We start from the raw sequence: 12,289 nt of genomic DNA on the forward strand, positions 1-12,289 counted from the left end.
AGTTAGTAAAATCAGAGGACGGCAGGGAAGAAGAGGGAAAGAAACAAGAGTGTGTGTAAGTAAACAAGCCCTTAGTCACCCCACGCTGCTGAACTCTCGGACAGCAACTAAGGATTGCCCTTGGCTCAGTTTTAAAATGCCATTAGTTGAAGGGAGACTGGCCATTCAAATTTATGACATTCCCTGGGACAATGACAATTTACTCTTCTCTCAAATTAGGATCAGCCACCTGCAATTTAGCAAAATTAGTATGGAACAATTAGCACAGGGCTATTAAACCCAAACTAATTTAAACGAATTGTTGAGAGAAGCCAGCAGACAAAGTGAATGCTCACATTATTGAATTAATTTCTATGCATCCCTTTGCAACTAAGGAAATTTTACTGTAGAGCTGGGCACTCCAGCACCTTGCTCAGGCATGGGAATAAAAGTTCTGGTGCCTGCTGCAGAGAGGGATAATAAAGAAGACCTAAAATAATTAGTCACCCAGATGTCATGCTCCCCTGCTTTTTGAAAATTGGCTTATAAATATGTATAACTTGAAAATGTTTTAGGAAAAACGCATCATGTGATATATCATTTTAAAAGTTGCAATCTGCTGAATGTGTATATTCTATTGCTGTACATGCATCATTCTTGTATATAAAGTTAGAAATATGAGGTGTGAATCCATTTATAAATCTAGAAATTCTGAAGTGAGAGCCATTAGTGAATGTGAATGGTTGTGTTTTTCCTGTGAGCCTGGATTGTGGTTGGTCTGGCCTGGAGATGTAGCCAGTTTACTTGATTCTGAAACCCATTTTGGATCCTGTACTTTTGTACTCCAGGTGAGAAAAGTTTGAACAGAACACAAAGAATACCCACCTGGGGCAAAAGGAATATAAAGATGGGAAGTCAAATGCCAGGAAGACTCTCCCCGCCGCCCCACCTTTACTTACCAACCAAGATGTCTGTTGGAAACATCTATGTGAAACCCGGGGGAAGGACTCGGCCCAAGATAGAAGCCTGGCTAGCTTGTAAAAGAGATAATTAGAATAACAGTTACGTGCAAATGTCTACCCTAACAAGTTTCTTAGTGTATTAGGATTAGCTAGTGTGTTTTGTTTATTTTAACTCAGTAACTTACTTTGATCTCTCTATTTTCACTTGTAGTCACTTAAATCCTATTTTTTATATTTCTTAAAATCATTTTTATTACTAAACCCAGTGAAAATAATTGTTAGTGGGGGTGGGAGGTCTCTCTCTTTCATTGGCAGAGGGAGCAAACAACTGGAGCGGTGTTCCTGGGTGCTGTCCACAGCCTTATAGCTGAGCCCTCCCAGAGCTGAACTGGTTCAATGTCTGTGTTGCTCTGCTGGGGACTGTCAAATCAACTTTGTGCCTTGGAGAGACCAAAGCTTCTGGTCAACAAGATAGGGTGGTGGGGTGCTCCAGAAGGCAAGAAGGCAAGGAAGGCAGGCTCAGCAGCATGACTAGCACACCAGGAGACAGCCTGTAAGGGATCCCCGTCATCAGACTGGGCATTTCAGGTGTACACCCTTGGACAGAACAAGCAGACCAGGGGCTGCACCCTGTAACAAGGGAATGATACACCAAATTCACTACAGATCAGACAGCCCCATTCACTGTTGGTAAGATTCTTTCTCACAAGCCAACAGAATTTTAGTCAGCTGTTTGGAGGCTCAGAGCTTAAGAGATATCCATCTGAAACCTGCAGTGTTCACCAAGGGCCATAAATCCATCACTGCTAATGGAACAGAATATCGTGCTGCACTACTTAAAATTACACATCAGCTTTTTCCATCCAGGGAACACCGTCAACAGGTCTGGGAGCCAGACATCCAAGTCCCCATTTTGCAGATGGAGAAACAAAGACATTCAGATAAGTCACTTGTGCAAGGACATATGGTCACTGGTCATTTAACTGGTAGCAAAAATGTGACTACTATGAGTCTTCTGACACCCAAGTCTGTGTTCTGGGCACATGACTGTCCATCCTCTGATCAGAATTTGGTGTGTCAGGTTAGGGAAAATTTTTCTACCCTCACACTTTCCCTCTTGTTGTCTAAAAGAGCATCTTTGAGGTTCTGAAACAGTCAAAGGGAGACCCTCCATGCCAGCTGCCAGAGGACAGGGCATACCACAATTCACACCAGGCCTGACACACTCACTGCCCAACTCACAATCTGTATCTAAAAGGTGTCATGTCAGAAACCAAATGCACACTGGTAACACGCTGGACATTAATACTGCGTGAGGGATGTCTGGGTGGTGCAAATGATGTGTGCGGGAAATATAGTCTTAATAGAAGTGGGTCTGAAGAAGTGGGTCTGTCCCATGAAAGCTCACCTAATAAACTATTTTGCTAGTCTTTAAAGTGCTACTTGACTGCTTTTTGTTTTGACAGTGTATAGACTAGCACGGCTTCCTCTCTGTTAATAGTCTTAATAGGTGTTTGGCAAGCAGCGTCTAAGCCCAGCTTCCCCTAGATAAAGTAATGTTGTTTTGCCTGTTTTCCATTGTCTTCAATGTAAATTGAACCGGGTAATACCACATAGGACAATGGGAGGTGCATCTACATATAAGACAGACGAAACCATCAAACTACATGAGCAGTGGGTGGGGAGAGAAATCTGATTAGCTATTGTCGTGGGGAATGAAGTCACCACCCCAGGAAGCCTTCTTTGCTCTTGAAACAGACACATTAACTTTATGAAATCCAAGCAGAACCAGAAATGCATTTGGCCACCTATGTTACTTGTGGGACACCAGAGAAAGGGGCTGACTTCTGAGACTGTGGTTAAGAAACCTGCTCAGACAAAGACTGTAAGTAGCTGAACTTAAATTTTAATCAGAAGAATGCACATTTTGTTCTGCTTTACTTGTACCCCAGCTCTGCCTTGTCATTTACTTACCACTTATATCTCTGTTCTTTGTTAATAACTTACACTTGCTTTGCTGCAAAAACCCCTCAGTTACATGCATTTAGCTAAAGGCTGAAGTCATCAGGTCAACTAACTAGCTGGTGTGTGCTCCATCGTTTGGCCGCAACAAACAATGATATCTGTAGCAGCCCAGCAACGGACACTGGACAGTGCAGGGGAGATGGTTTGGGGGCGACTCAGTAGTGCAAGGAAGAATGTTACCCTGCAAGGAGTAACCAAACTGGGAGAAGCCTGGGTGAGGCCATTGTACTGTAATCAAGCTGCTGGTGTCAGGGTACTGAGGCAAAGATGCACAACATAGAAGCACCCAAGGATACAGAGCAGGGGGTGACAGAGTCCCTTACTGGTCTGGGTATTACCCAAACATACCACACAAATGAATCCCTAACTCCTTGACCTTTGTCATAAACACCTGTGCTTATGTACTGATATTGCTGCTACTGTAATGAATTCAATTGCTCCCTTTTACTTCAGTAGGAGTTAATTCAGCCCTGGTACAAGCATACCAGGAGAAAGGCCCTTGAAGGGGCTTCAAGCTGATTCACAGGGATGTTAACAGTTCACAAATGCTGCCAAATCCTTCCCATACTTGTCCACATTGAACCCAACCCCTGACCCTTTCAAGGGCTGCCTAGCTCTAGCTTCTCAGAGTTGCCTGATCCTTTAAATTGTTCACAACAATCTCATAAACCCTAATTTTCTCCCTCAAAAACAAAGTGTTACATACTGTCAGGGTTGTTTAGGTACAATACATCCACCTCCCTGTCAAAGTGGAGGAGAAGCATCCCAAATAAGACCATAGCATGCTAGCCAGGCCCTGGGCACATCTTCACACACAATGGGTTTTGATAACTTGCTGCCAGCAGAAGGGCTATTCACGTAGGAGTCCACAGATGCTATGGAATCAGTGGTGATACTTATTAGCCAGGAGGGGCAGGAATGGCATCCCTCGCCTCTGTCACAGGCTGGAAATGGGTGACAGTGGAGGGATCACTTGATTATCTGTTCTGTTCATGCCCTCTAGGACACCTGGGATTGGCCACTGTTGGAAGACAGGACACTGGGCTTTGATCTGACCCAGTACAGCCATTCTTGTGCTCCGTTCCTCCAGGTCAGTCTGCCAACACAAACATTTCACAAGCTCAGGAAGAGCTTGTCAGCCCACAAATGGGCTTTCGTGGTTGCGTTTTAAGATCCTTTTCCTCAAATCACATATGCAGGAATCACTCGCACATTTCTTTTCTCTTTTGCCTGTAGTGTTTGATCTCCTCCCTGTTTCACTGAACTCCCAATGGACAGACGCCTGGGCAGCCAAGCATGCAGCGTGAGGAGGAGAATGGGGAAAAAGCACGTCAAACACTGCAAATGCACCTCTGTGCAGAGCTTCCTGCCTACTGACACCCAGTCAGCTGTAAGTTGAGTCACCTCTCAGAGTTCATGTAGGTTCATACAGTTCTGTGGGTCATGCCTTAAGGCCAGACATACACTTTGCCACCAGTCAGCTCATGCAGAGCAGTCAACAGTTCATTTAATGCTGCAGGACATTAGTCTCTGTCTGCTTCTCACCAGGAAAGCCATGCAGAACTGTGGTCTCCAGCTTGTCTAATGTTGGGTGGGTAGGCAGCTGGGAAGGAAGAGAGAGCAAAGAACACAGCATTCACCTTCTCCAGCAGATAGCTTTCCCAAACTGTGAGTCAGTCTTAAAAACCTTCAGCCCAGGGCTCTGCGCAGCAGCAGATACGGCTTCCTTACAAAGTCAGTATTTGAATGCTGCACATTGCTATAGAAGAGCCTGTGGAATAGTGTTAACACAGGAAAATGTTTGCTACTGCTGCTGTTGCCAGATAAATTCTACAGTAAATACCAGGGCAGAGACTTTCAAAGCAGCCTGCAGGATCTGGACACCAAATTCCTGTTCATTTTCATGGGAGTTCAATTAAATTCCTGAGGTGGCTTTGAAAATCTCAGCCAAGGCGATCTGCTAAGAGAGCAATTTACCCAGGAAGCCGTCTGTTAAAAGGAGGCACTACATAGCTGACCTCCAACCAGGTTTCCATGGGTGAACACCTTGACACATGGTCCTCTCCCACTTTTCCTTACTGTGTGTGAAATGTCCACCGAGGTGGGACAGTCCTGTGGCAGTGGAACACGGCTGCCATTTCCCTGGAACTTGGGCGAGCTGTTTGGATCCCAACGGCTCTCAAAAGTGGACAGTGCTAACCAGGAGCTCCCACTGCCAGTGCCTCTGGGAAATGCAGTGATTCAGAAAATCCTCTCAATGCCTTCTACTGATGGGGTTCCTACCAAGGACAGCAATCAAAACAACACCTGCACTCCTCAAGGTTATTCTCCTCACCACTCGTGTTGCAAAGGGTCCCCAACACTGCAAGTTGTAACCAATGGTCCCCTTGTGTAGGTTTCATATTTTATATTCACAGATAGCAGTATGCAAGTTAACTTGCGTTACAGCTCCAGGCAAACAGATCTCCATGGCCTCACTGAAGTATCAGTAAGTACCTGAGGCACTTCAGCCTTCTTCCTACCATCACCAGAGGAGGGAGCAAAGCCTAGTGATTACAGCAATGACCATAATTCTTGCGTCTATTTCCAGCTCTGCCACCAATACGCTGTAGGGCCTTCAGCAAGTCTCCCAGCTGCTCTGTGCTTTATGTTTCCGCTCTGTAAGGTGGAAAGTATTTAATAAAATGTTTCCAAGATGTTTTGATATTCTCAGAGGAACGACATGATCAGAACAGGGGAGGGAAGAAATCCACACCTCAACACATCCTTTCCCTTTATTACTGCCTGAAAGAATTAAAGTTATTTCTCCTTTCAGACAAAAACAACCTCAGTTAACCAGTGTGAGAAGAGCATGAGCTAGAGAAAGCAACTGTAAAAATTAAATTAAGGAAAAGTCATGGAGGGGCAATTAAAGACTCGTTCTAAATTCACTTTAAATCAGTATAACTGTAAAAATGCTCCATCCTGCTTCAGGGTGAAGCCAGCATCTGCTGAGCCACTAGCAGATTTGCCAGCTCTGTAGACAGAAGTTCCACACAGAACATTGTTTGCACATTTATAGACATGCACCTCCCCTGGCGAGAGCACTTACCTGACCCGTTATAAGGACTCTTTTACATACTTTGATGTTTTATCTAACTCTTAACTTCCCCATCCCCCTGCCCTTAACTTCCCACACACCCCCCACCATCCTTCTGCTCTTCTGATTTGCCAACCTTGATAATTTTTGGCACTCTGTGCTTTATATATTGAGTCTGTTCTGGTAAGGCTATAGATCTGAAGAAGTGGGTCTGTCCCACAAAAGCTCATCACCTAATAAATCATTTTGTTAGTCTTTAAAGTGCTTCCTGGAGAGCAGAGGAAAGGGAACTTACTATAGCTTCTCTGCCCTACTTAAAAATGTAAACACCAGTCCACAGGTCGGCAACTCAAATAGCAAGAAGAGCCTTTTTTTGAATGTGGCAAAAACTCAGTAATTCAAGGGCCATAATGCATGTGAATATGAGACGGTTCTGAATAAATAACGTTAAACCATAATTTTGTAGCCCCTATTTTAAGAACAGCAAACACAATGATTTGTAATTTGATACATGTTTACTGCAGGACATTCACAGACTTTTTACATATTCTATTTCCTCACACTTTGCATAGGTGTGTTTGTACCACTATTTTCCTGACTTTCACTCCCGAACCCACATTAATTATGCCAATTTTACTTCATGTTTAATGTCCGTTTTCTTTCTTAAAATGTGTGTTGTCCCTGACAGCTGGAGTGCTGCAAGCTTCCTTTTCCTTTTCAAAGTCAAGCCTTTATTAGCAACACAGTCAAAACACAGATACAGTATCATATCCCACAAGGCACTGCACATATTAAAGGGGGAGTTACCCAATGTTTTGAGATCACGTATCATTTGCAGTTTAGATATGAGTTGTTCATCGCTGGGCTTTTAGATGGCTTCCATTTATCAAAAATAATCAGGAATTTTTTTTTGTTTTTTGGTGTTTTTTTAAACACTTTGCAGTTATAATATCAGGAGCCACAAAGAAGTCCTTAAAGAGCCGCATGTGACTCCAGAGCCACAGGTTGCAGACCCCTGCACTAGTACAATCAAAAATCAATTTGATCAATGGACAGCTGCTCCCTGGCACTCCAACCATGCAGTTCCCCAGACTCAGCGGCAGCTGTATGGCCAATGCTGGGCTGCCACGCCCCAGTCCCGGCCCTGGCGGAAGCTCCCCAGTTGCTGCCAGGCCACCGCTCCTAGCTACACTCCCTGGCCACTGCCCAGCCCCACTCTGGCTACCAGGCTCTCTGCTCCAGCAACATCCATGGTGTGATGTTGCTGGACCAGAGTACCAGATTTCAGAGGTGCGAACTTTACTCTAAAATTGAGTTGTATTTGAAACATGACAGAGGCCAGCAGCATGCAGGTAACTACAGTGCAAGTTTCCTTCATACACCTCTACCAATGCAAGTCAGAATACAGATGACTTCCAAGACTCCTTGCTAATCCAGTCCTGAGTCTCTGGAGGGGAGACTGTAGATTATTTATTTGTGAAGAGTTCTGTCAAAAGGGGGAGAAAAGATCTTATGAGAGAATGACAGAAGATATTTTAAGAAAGAAAGAGTAGGAGTAGGGGCTGGAGGGAAACAAACCCCCCAAACTCTGACATTTTGTTTCTCTCTGTCTACAGAGTGAATAATTCTGGAGACATTTTCCTAGGACACATAACACATAGTGCAAAGCTCTCAAAAGAATTCCACTCAGAAAACAGCTCTACAGCCCTCCAATCCTTTTCTCCTTGAGAAACTCATTAATGATCGCTGTACTGCAGCCACCTTTGATTTCTCACCTTGCTAGCAAATCAAGAAACAATCTGACCTAATTAGCCTCTTTTCTTCCTGGCTCATTAGCTCAGACATACTGGCCTGGTACATGAGGTTGGCAGAAAAGGTTCCAGAAATATTGGCCCAGCTTGTAACTCTGGTAGTGGCAGAAAGCCCTCTGGAGACTTGTGCATGGCATCAGAATGTAAAAGAGCACATTGAGCTTCCACAGACAACATGGCTTTGGACTCTCGAACCTTAACTATGGTCCCTGAAGCGACACGTGTGAGTGAAAACTATCTATTACTACAGCTGTTACTAGAGAGTAGCTCTAACTTGCTATATGGCAGCTTCCCCAGAGTCTATAACTCAAAAACTGAGGGAAGTGTTTTAGAAATATCTCCTCATCTTCTGTCCTGTTTATACAGTAGCAGCTGCTCTTTAATAGATAGTCTTCATTGATCATTTCTTGTTTCTGTTGGAAGTTGATCTGAACAAAAACCTCTGAAACTAAACAACCCCAAACTGAGACACATTCAAGCTCCCAAACCCAAATATGTCCATGTCTAGTATTAATTAGGTAATTAATCCATCTCCTGCCCAGATTTACTACAAGAATTTGCCATCTTCTCAGCACAGTCCCCTATTTTGTATCCCCTCACCAACTTCCTACCTCTGTGGCCTTGTCTACACTCACCATTTCCTCTCATAAAATGAACCACTGCTGACATCATTGATGGAGAGAGAGTCAGCAGCTCCAGGTATTTTAACCCTTTTATCATTTAAACCTACTCAGAGCCCTACCAACCATGGGCCAGCCTCCACCTCTCCTATGTTGAGAAGAGCCTTACTCAGTGATTATGCACTGAAATCAACCAATGCAGTTGGCAGAACACCTCATGTTAAACAGATTCAATCTTCCAGGCACCCACTGAAAAAAATCTACCCCAGAACAGTTCGTTCAGCTCCCTCCCGCCATTTTGCTTGTCCTTACCCATAATGGTGACATCATACTCTATCTGGAAGAGCGCCTCCTGGCTGCACTGACGCAGAATGTTCAGTGCATCGGCATGAGTCACGCTGTGAAGGGGAATCCCATCAACACTCAACAGCCTATCTCCAATTTTCAAGGACCCTTCCCTGCAGGGAGCCAGAAGCAGAGTTCAGTACAAATCTTGATCCAACATGATCTGAACATTCACATGGACAGCAGTTTAGGATATTTAGAGTCTGATGCCCATCACATTTAATTAGCAGTATGAGACAAAAGAAAATGCCTCAGATCCCTTACTGTGTTACCCTCTGTTGTAGCAATGTTAGCCTTGGAGAGATTTACAGTCAGTTAATTAAGTGATCATTTTGGAAGAGGTACTTCTAGGCATAACAGACACATCCTTTACAGGAGAGGAAGTTAAATCAGGATAGCCATCCTAGGAGCACATTTAGAGTATACTTACAACTTCATAAGACCTTTATATTAAAGCTGTAATTAAATACACAGGAGATATCAATGAGATGGACCACATGATTTTATAGGCTGAAATCTAGTTAGAGCTCTGTATGCATTTAGTTGAACTTCATTGCTAACAGAAGTAAAAAGGTGAGCATTACCTGTCTGCAGGCCCACCTGGCCTCACATAGGTGAGTACTAGTGGTCTGGATTTGTGCCAATCTTCATGGGCCCCCCCTACAGCAAAGCCAGAAAAGCCATGAGTAACTAATCTCTAGTGCTTAATGCCCTTGTGGGCTTAATAGGGGTGTTGAGGGACTAGAGACATTTTTATTTAATACTCAACAAAGCTTACAAGCAAAATCAGCTCTGGATAGCCAGCCAGCAGTTCTTGAAGTTCAGTCAGTACATATTTCAAAGCATAGTTTTGTTTCTGATACAAGATTTTCAACACTCACTTTCACGCATCCCTTTCCTTCCCCTGCTCTCAGAGGCACCCCAAACCAGCATTTTACACATCCAGTCTTTATCATCATCCTCAGACGACACTAACCTCGTAGCACAAAGCCAAAACTGTTGCCCTCCTTGTACAGACACACCTCTATGGTCTTTGGAATAATGCCAGAGCTGCTTTCTGGTGCTATATAGGGGAGGAAAAAAAAAAAAAAAGAAAGATGTCTGTAACTGAAGCATAAGCCCTTTTTCCTCTTAAGATTAGGAAATAATAGCATTAAAATACAGCTTCATTTCTATTCCAGATTTCCCCAAATCTGCCTGAAGTAATACGTGGACATTGAAGTGAAATCCAGCCATTTCTCAACCAGTTTCACTGCATCCAGTGTCATTCAAACACCAGCTGCCTCATGTCACAGAGATGCTAAGTTCTTGATGCTTCTAATTAAAAACACAGTCAACTGTTGACCTAAAAAAACCCAATCCTCATTGCTACTTTTTGGCTTTTCCAGGAAAAGAAAAAAGAAAACGAATACTTTAAACTGTTCCTAGGGGAAAAATCATTAACTTTATGCTGAATATACTGGTACATTTAAGGTGAAGAAAGTACAGTAACAAGGAATAAATACGCCCATTGTGTAATGTGCAACCATTAAGGAGAATATTTTTATCATATTGGTGTTCCCTGCAACTGACGAATAACCTACCACTCTCCCTCCTTTGCATTCTTTACCCCATTAGCTTAGGCAGAGGTAGGGTGAGGTTATCTCAGACACTTTATAGTGAGCCTGCTAAGTGGACGAGTATGCTTAGTTAAAGGGAAAGATTACTTTTCCTTGCTGGCTTAGGTTGATCTATTTCAAGAATTTCTTTCTGAGGGTATTTTTTGGTGGGGGGGGGGGGCGTCAAAAAGGGTGTCACTAATGTAAGCCTCAATTTCATGATGGAAAGGCCTCAGTGAATGAGTTTTTCAAGAGTTTTCTGTATTATTGCTTTGTTCTTATAATAAAAATTAAATCAAACATTCTTGCAACCTCAGAAGAGATTCCTCCTTTTATCTGAACTGGTTCAGCTGCTTCTGGGTTTAAGACCTTCTAGCTAAAGAACACAGATTTTTGAGCCTATCTATTGAAGACATGTAGCAAATGAAAAGTTCAGAAGAAACAACATTTAGTATGGTTAAACAGAGATCATACAGAGGCTTAAATTTAGCCAAAGGGTAATTAAAATTCTGAATACTTTCCTCTAACCACAATGCACTTTAAAAAAAGACAGGCAGAGAGGTGGTGTTGGGATGCAGATTAGGAATTTGCTGCCAAAATCTAATCAGCTATCTATAGCCAGTGTGCATGAGCAGGCACTCATTACACTGGAAGTAGAGAGAGAACTAACTGAGCTTGAAGAGTGGATCTGCAACCTCAACCCATGTTTCACAGACAGATGAAGACAGACCGTAATGCTGCCCCATTGAACATTCTTTGTGGCAAAGGGCGTATCACAAACAAATCTGTATGTATCACATAATGAGACAGTTAAGCAAAGAAAGTAACATTAGTTTAGAGAGACATACCAGCTGGGGGCAGCTCATACTCCACCTCCAATACCACCCTTTCCCCTACATTCTTCAACAGGCTTATAATTTCATCATGCCGCAGTTTAGTCAAGTTTATCCCATTCACTGACTTGATGTAATCTCCAACATTTAACTGGTCGCTTCTGTAAAGAAACAACAGCAACGATAAGATTCTCTATTATATTCTGCCTGGACACATGTGGGACATCTTTTCTGCTGGAGAATTTTGTAAAAAGTGCCAAATATTAGCCAAACTATATGGTTCCTCTGCTTCTGGGTTTGAAACCCTCTAGCTACAGAACACAGATTTTCATCTTACCTATTGAAAACATGTAGCAAATGAAAATATGAACTATTTCCACATGGCTGGAATATGTGCCTATCTACTGCATTTTCCTAAAGTCAAACTTTCAGATTCAGAAAAATAATAACTGAAAATTACAGGATCACAATTTCCATCCCTGCCACTCTGAGATGATGTCCTGGGAAAGTCAGAGATCAATGTCAAGTGCAAACATCTGGACTACATCTACACTACAGAGATCTTTTGAAAGCAGCTCTTCTGGAAAATCATTTCTGAAAGAGCTGCTTTCAAAAGAGTGCGTCCACACACAAAAAAAGCAGATCAACAGAGGGATCTGCCCTTTCGAAAGAGAGCGTTCACACAGCCCCCCCTACTTATTTTGGTTTATGATAAAAAGATCAATATCCATTTAGATATCTGGTACTTGGGAGTAAGAACGGCCCAGGGATCGAAAATAAAAACTGTTCTTTTGAAAGAAGAGCCCTGCAAAGCACCTACACATGTTTTCTTAAGGAAGAAGCTTTCGAAAGGGCGCACTCTTCCTGAAATGAGAAAGGAAGAGCAATTTCAAAAGAAGAGCCACATTCTTTCCATTTACTTTTGAAAGAACGCTTTGTGTGTGTAGCTGCTCCATGGACTCTGTCGAAAGAGCCCCCTTCTTTCAAAAAATCTTTCAAAAGAACTTGCTGGTGTAGACAAGACAGGGTCTGTATTT

At 43.0% G+C, this 12,289-nt stretch overlaps 1 protein-coding gene across 3 annotated transcripts in view; it reads right to left on the bottom strand.

Annotated features, from left to right (window-relative positions):
* GRIP2 (glutamate receptor interacting protein 2) overlaps window positions 1–12,289 on the bottom strand; it is a 457,353-nt gene that overhangs the window by 68,230 nt on the left and 376,834 nt on the right. For all 3 annotated transcript variants that reach the window (XM_075005063.1, XM_075005065.1, XM_075005064.1), the window contains exons 4-7: window positions 11,268–11,413; window positions 9,798–9,884; window positions 9,406–9,481; window positions 8,789–8,934 (exon numbers count right to left, since the gene is read on the bottom strand). In XM_075005063.1, the coding sequence (XP_074861164.1) occupies window positions 8,789–8,934; window positions 9,406–9,481; window positions 9,798–9,884; window positions 11,268–11,413 (455 nt within the window). The remainder of the gene's footprint in view (window positions 1–8,788; window positions 8,935–9,405; window positions 9,482–9,797; window positions 9,885–11,267; window positions 11,414–12,289) is intronic.

This window comes from Carettochelys insculpta, chromosome 11 (genome assembly GCF_033958435.1).
Source record: "Carettochelys insculpta isolate YL-2023 chromosome 11, ASM3395843v1, whole genome shotgun sequence".
Classification (NCBI taxonomy): domain Eukaryota; kingdom Metazoa; phylum Chordata; order Testudines; family Carettochelyidae; genus Carettochelys; species Carettochelys insculpta.